We start from the raw sequence: 5600 nt of genomic DNA, 5'->3' as shown, positions 1-5600 counted from the left end.
GATAGGGGACTTCTTGGATAGCTTTTACTTTATCAGGATTTGTCTTAATATCCTTGCGTGATATTATGACGCCAAGGAATTCTACTTCGCCCTTGAAAAACTCGCACTTATCCAGTTGTACTTTCATTCGAGTATTTTCAAGAGTTCGGAAGATAGTTTCTAAGTTCTCTAAATGGCTACGTTCGTCCTTACCAAGCACAATTATGTCGTCTATATAGACATAACAGATTTTTCCAATGTGGTCCCTGAGTATGTCGTTAAGGGCGCGCTGAAAAATGGCTGGGGCATTTTTCAAGCCGAATGGGAGTCTCGTAAACTTATACTTCCTGAAAAAGCCGTCTTTTCCATGTCACATTCCTTTAAGGGAATTTGATGGAAGCAGCTTTTCAGATCCAGGACAGAGAGAAATTGGCTACTTCCTAGTTGGGAAATTATTTCGTTAATTTCAGGTGTGGCGCACGCAATCGAACTTGACCAGCAATCTTAAATAGCAAACTAATTCGTCGGAAATGCAACCCTGCACCTACATAGATGTTTGCAGTGGCGGAACACTGTTTTATGACAGCTTCTTTTTCCACCTTCTTCTTTCGTTTTTCCTCACGTCGACGAGATCGCGAGCCAGCCGAAAAACTAAAATTTCGTTATTATAAATTAGTTGTAAAGAATAAATATAGTAGTGACACATTAAATTTGTTTCTCCTTTCGCGCGAGACCACATATATTGGTGACCCCGACGAACAACATGCCGGATGAAGGAGAATTAAAGGAGAGTCCCGAGCAGACGACAACGCAGGCCATACCTTTTTTGCCTGCAGTATTGCCCGGAGCAACAAATGGCAACGAAATAGCACGTGTCACCGTGAAAATTCCGCCATTTTGACATGCGAAACCCGAATTGTGGTTGGCGCAGGTGGAGTCGCAATTTGTTGCAGCGGGAATCAGCAGCGACCAGTCGAAATATCACACAGTGGTAGCCGCTATAGAAAGCGGCGTACTCGCGCAAATTAGAGACTTAATACTACATCCACCATCTAGCGATATGTACCAAACATTAAAAAAGCGTATTCTAGAGCAATTTTCGGATTCGGAACAAAAACGAATCAAGAAATTGTTGCAAGACCTTGAACTAGGTGACATGAGGCCGTCACATTTGCTACGTGAAATGCGTCTGCTGGCAGGTACTGAAATGAACGACAGCATGCTGAGATCGATTTGGCTTAGCAGATTGCCACAGAACGTGCGCTCCATCATATCTATTAGTAACGAGCCGCTTGACAAGGTTGCTTTGTTGGCAGATAAAATTATTGAGGTTAGCGACAGCCCGCAGATACACGCGGTAGCAGCACGAAGCGACGACGGGCAGTCTGAAATTTTTCGGAAGATGGCGGCGCTAACAAAAGAGGTAGCCGAACTGAAAGCTAAGCTTCAACAGCGTGGTAGGCAAACACGTCGGTCGGCCTCCCGAGGACGCTCATGTACACCCAACAAAGGCGACAGCATTTGATGGTACCATAAAAAATTCGGCGAAAAAGCAACCAAATGCCGATCCCCCTGCTCACATTCTTTAAACTAAAACCCCTGGCACAAACGCGGTACGTGACAGGGTCTCTTCTAAAAACCGTTGTCTTTTGATAGTCGACCGAGATAGCAAGATGCAATTTTTAGTAGACACGGGGGCAGAGGTTAGCGTCATACCTCCAACAGCGGAACTGCGCAGACATCCAAATCCGAAAGTATTCCTGTATGCTGCCAATAAGACGACCATAAAAATTTACGGAGATCGCATAATGTATTTAAACCTTGGTTTGAGAAGAAAATTCCAATGGAAGTTTATCGTAGCTGACGTTTCGCAGCCCATTGTAGGAGCAGACTTCCTGGCACACTTTCAACTTCTGGTCGACTTGCATCAGCGCAAACTTGTTGATAGCTCAACGAACGTATCGCAAAGTTATCAACAGTGATATGCCTTTTCAGGACCTACTGCGAGAGTTTAAGGACCTTGCGCTGACAAACGTACCACCAAAAAATATAACACACGACGTCATGCATCACATAATAACTAAAGGACCACCGATTTTTTCTAAGCCCAGGCGTTTGGCACCCGACAAACTGAAGGCAGCGAAGGCGGAAATTCAAACACTTCTAGACGCTGGTATTTTCCGCCCGTCGCGGAGCCCGTGGGCAAGCCCGCTACATATGATGCGAAAAAAAAATGGCGAATGGAGGCCGTGCGGAGATTTTAGGCGATTGAACAGCGTTACGGAACCCGATCGGTACCCGATACCGCATCTTCACGATTTCACACATAACTTGCACGGTTGCACTGTTTTTTCAACTATAGACTTGCTTCGCGCATACCATCAACTACCAGTAGAGCCGGCTGACATACCAAAAACAGCAATAACGACGCCGTTTGGTATGTTTGAATTTGTTTTTATGTGTTTTGGACTTCACAACGCAAGTCAAACCTTTCAACGGTTTATGGACCACGCCTTGCGAGACTTGGATTTCGCATGGTCGTACCTAGACGACATTCTAGTGGCATCGAAAAACGAGGACCAGCATCGACAACACCTTCGCGCCGTATTTGAAAGATTGCGTGAGTATAATGTGATTATAAACCCAAGTAAGTGCGTTTTTGGGAAGCCAGAGGTATTGTTTTGGGGCTATATAGTCAGCAAAGACGGAGTAAAGCCTCCAGCTGATAGGGTTAAGGCTATTAACAATTTTGAGTTGCCCAAACGAGTTTGCGATCTGAGGCGTTTTATGGGCATGCTCAACTATTTTCGACGTTTTTTGCCAAAAGTAGCGATAAGCCAAGGCGTACTTTCAGGACTGATTAAAGGCAACAAAAAGAACGATGCCACGAAAATTGAGTGGAACGATGACACTGTTAAAGCTTTTCAGCAGTGCAAAAGAGAACTTGCTGAGGCAACCTCGCTGGTATTCCCTAAGACAGGAGCACCCTTGTCACTTACAGTAGACGCCTCTAGTACTGCCCTTGGCGCCATTCTGCAAGACGGAAACGTCTGGCAACCACTGGGTTTCTACTCAGAGCGTCTCACATCGACACAACAGCGCTACAGTACGTACGACCGGGAATTGTTGGGTGCGTACAAGGCTGTAAAATATTTTCAGCATATGCTTGAAGGTCAAAGTTTTTGCTTATTTACGGACCACAAGCCTCTTCAGTTTGCGTTTCAGCAGAAACTGGAAAAAGCTTCGCCAAGGCAAGTAAGGTATCTCGATTTTCTGAGCCAATTTACAACCGACGTCCGCTATCTACCGGGGAAAGACAACATAGTCGCAGATGCCCTATCACGCGTTGAAGCAATACATGTCGAACATCTTATTGACTACAGTAAATTAGCAGAAAGTCAACGCACTGATGACGAGCTTCAGCAACTTTTAACGAAGAACACGTCAAGCTTGGATTTAAAGCTTTTCTCCGTTTCTGGTATGAATTCCGACATTTATTGCGACGTTAGTACAGAAGATACGTCCATTTCTAACACAGCCTTTTCGTAAAATTGGCTTTATGGCAATGCATAATATTTTCCATTGCGGAGCAGCGAAAACGATCCAACTAGTCGCTGAAAAGTATACGTGGCCTAACCTCAGAAAAGACTGTCGTCAATGGACCAAAACGTGTATGGCATGCCAAAAAGCGAAGGTGCATCGCCACAACAGAGCGCCATTGTCCACTTACACCCTGGCAAATAGTCGTTTTGAACACTTCAATATTGATATAATCGGACCTTTGCCGCCTAATAGAGGTTTTCGTTATTGCCTTACGTGCACCGATCGTTACACGCGATGGGTAGAGGCATACCCCGTAGAAGATATTACGGCAGAGTCGATAGCACACGCGTTTTATTCAAATTGGATCAGCAGATTTGGCGTTCCTCTTCGAGTCTCTACGGATCAAGGACGTCAGTTCGAATCATCGCTGTTCCGGGAACTTAGCAATATTTTGGGGATCCAACATCTAAGAACAACAGCGTATCACCCTGCCGCAAACGGCATAATAGAGCGTTGGCACAGAACGCTAAAGGCAGCCATCAAATCGCATCAGACAGAAAAATGGGTCGACATAATTCCTTTAATATTATTGGGTTATCGAACGGCGTACAAAGACGATATAAAGTCCACACCAGCAGAGATGGTCTATGGAGGCTCGCTTCGCTTGCCAGGTGAGTTTTTGCAAATATCTCGGAAAAGCAATGAGGTTTCCGAACACGATTTTGTAACGTATCTTCGTAATAAAATGCGTAAACTTAAACCGTCACAAACGACAAACCACTCACGACCATCCCCATTCATCGAGACCGATTTGATGACTACTCCAGCGGTTTTCATAAGGACAGACAGCGTTCGCCGGCCGCTCCAACCGCCATATGAAGGCCCCTTTCCGGTTATAAAACGAAACGAAAAATATTTTAAGCTCGATATTCAAGGAAAACATGTGAATATAAGCATTGATCGGTTGAAAGCTGCACACATAATCAATGACAATGTGACCCCATCTTCGGTAACGGCGCCCAAAGAATACCGAACATGGGCTGGACGAAGAGTACGTTTTCGCATTACATAGAAGGGGGAGTGATGTGGCGCACGCAATCGAACTTGACCAGCAATCTTAAATAGCAAACTAATTCGTCGGAAATGCAACCCTGCACCTACATAGATGTTTGCAGTGGCGGAACACTGTTTTATGACAGCTTCTTTTTCCACCTTCTTTCGTTTTTCCTCACGTCGACGAGATCGCGAGCCAGCCGAAAAACTAAAATTTCGTTATTATAAATTATTTGTAAGGAATAAATATAGTAGTGACACATTAAATTTGTTTCTGCTTTCGCGCGAGACCACACAGGTATTGGGTACTTGTCGGCTAATGTCACTGCGTTCAATTTTCGGTAGTAAATAACTATTCTGTATTTTCTCTGTGCAGAGGCATCTAGTTTTTTGGGTACTACCCAGATAGGTGAGTTATATGCTGATCTTGATGGTCTAATTATTCCATCTCTTAGTAGGGATCATACCTTTTCCCGAAAAGATTTACCAGAGTGTGGTCGGTGATTTCTACTTTTCCGCTTATGGAGTTTGCGAAGAAAGGTTGTTCGTTAAGAAGAAGAACCAGTGTCTAGCAATATCTTAAGATTGTCTCCCTTCTTCGCCCTGCACTCTATGTACGGTAACGACGAACACGTCATTCTAAAAAATGTATGTCCGTAAAGTCAGCTGGAGTTTGCTCATAATCCTGAGATAACTGCAAACCATCTTCGTAGTTCAATGCGGTCTCATTTTCGTCCATTGTAGGTGTCCATTCTTGATCATACCCTTGTTGCTGTACTTCCTCTTGTTCCGGTTCACTTTCAATATGAAAGTTCCTTTGGGCCTTGTATTCTAATTCGCCCTTGAAAAACTCGCACTTATCCAGTTGTACTTTCATTCGAGTATTTTCAAGAGTTCGGAAGATAGTTTCTAAGTTCTCTAAATGGCTACGTTCGTCCTTACCAAGCACAATTATGTCGTCTATATAGACATAACAGATTTTTCCAATGTGGTCCCTGAGTATGTCGTTAAGGACGCGCTGAAAA

General features: G+C 44.2%; 1 protein-coding gene across 1 annotated transcript; it reads left to right on the top strand.

Annotated features, from left to right (window-relative positions):
* Positions 1–742: 742 nt before the first annotated feature.
* On the top strand, positions 743–1504 carry LOC118751885. Its single transcript, XM_036486709.1, has 2 exons — positions 743–859; positions 911–1504. The coding sequence occupies exons 1-2, from the start codon at positions 743–745 to the stop codon at positions 1502–1504; spliced, it is 711 nt and encodes a 236-aa protein (XP_036342602.1).
* Positions 1505–5600: the final 4096 nt, after the last annotated feature.

The sequence above is a fragment of the Rhagoletis pomonella genome, unplaced genomic scaffold (assembly GCF_013731165.1).
Source record: "Rhagoletis pomonella isolate Grant_MI unplaced genomic scaffold, Rhpom_1.0 Rhpom_scaffold_01062, whole genome shotgun sequence".
Lineage (NCBI taxonomy): Eukaryota > Metazoa > Arthropoda > Insecta > Diptera > Tephritidae > Rhagoletis > Rhagoletis pomonella.
The sequence above is the reverse complement of the archived record's forward strand: the minus strand, read 5'-3'. Positions and strand labels throughout refer to the sequence as shown.

Bases quoted from the DNA above. Each gene is read 5' to 3' on its own strand.
- LOC118751885 (XM_036486709.1), top strand. From the start codon at position 743: ATGCCGGATGAAGGAGAATTAAAGGAGAGTCCCGAGCAGACGACAACG. The intron at 860-910 runs GTGAAAATTCCG...TGGTTGGCGCAG, and splicing joins ACGAAATAGCACGTGTCACC to GTGGAGTCGCAATTTGTTGC.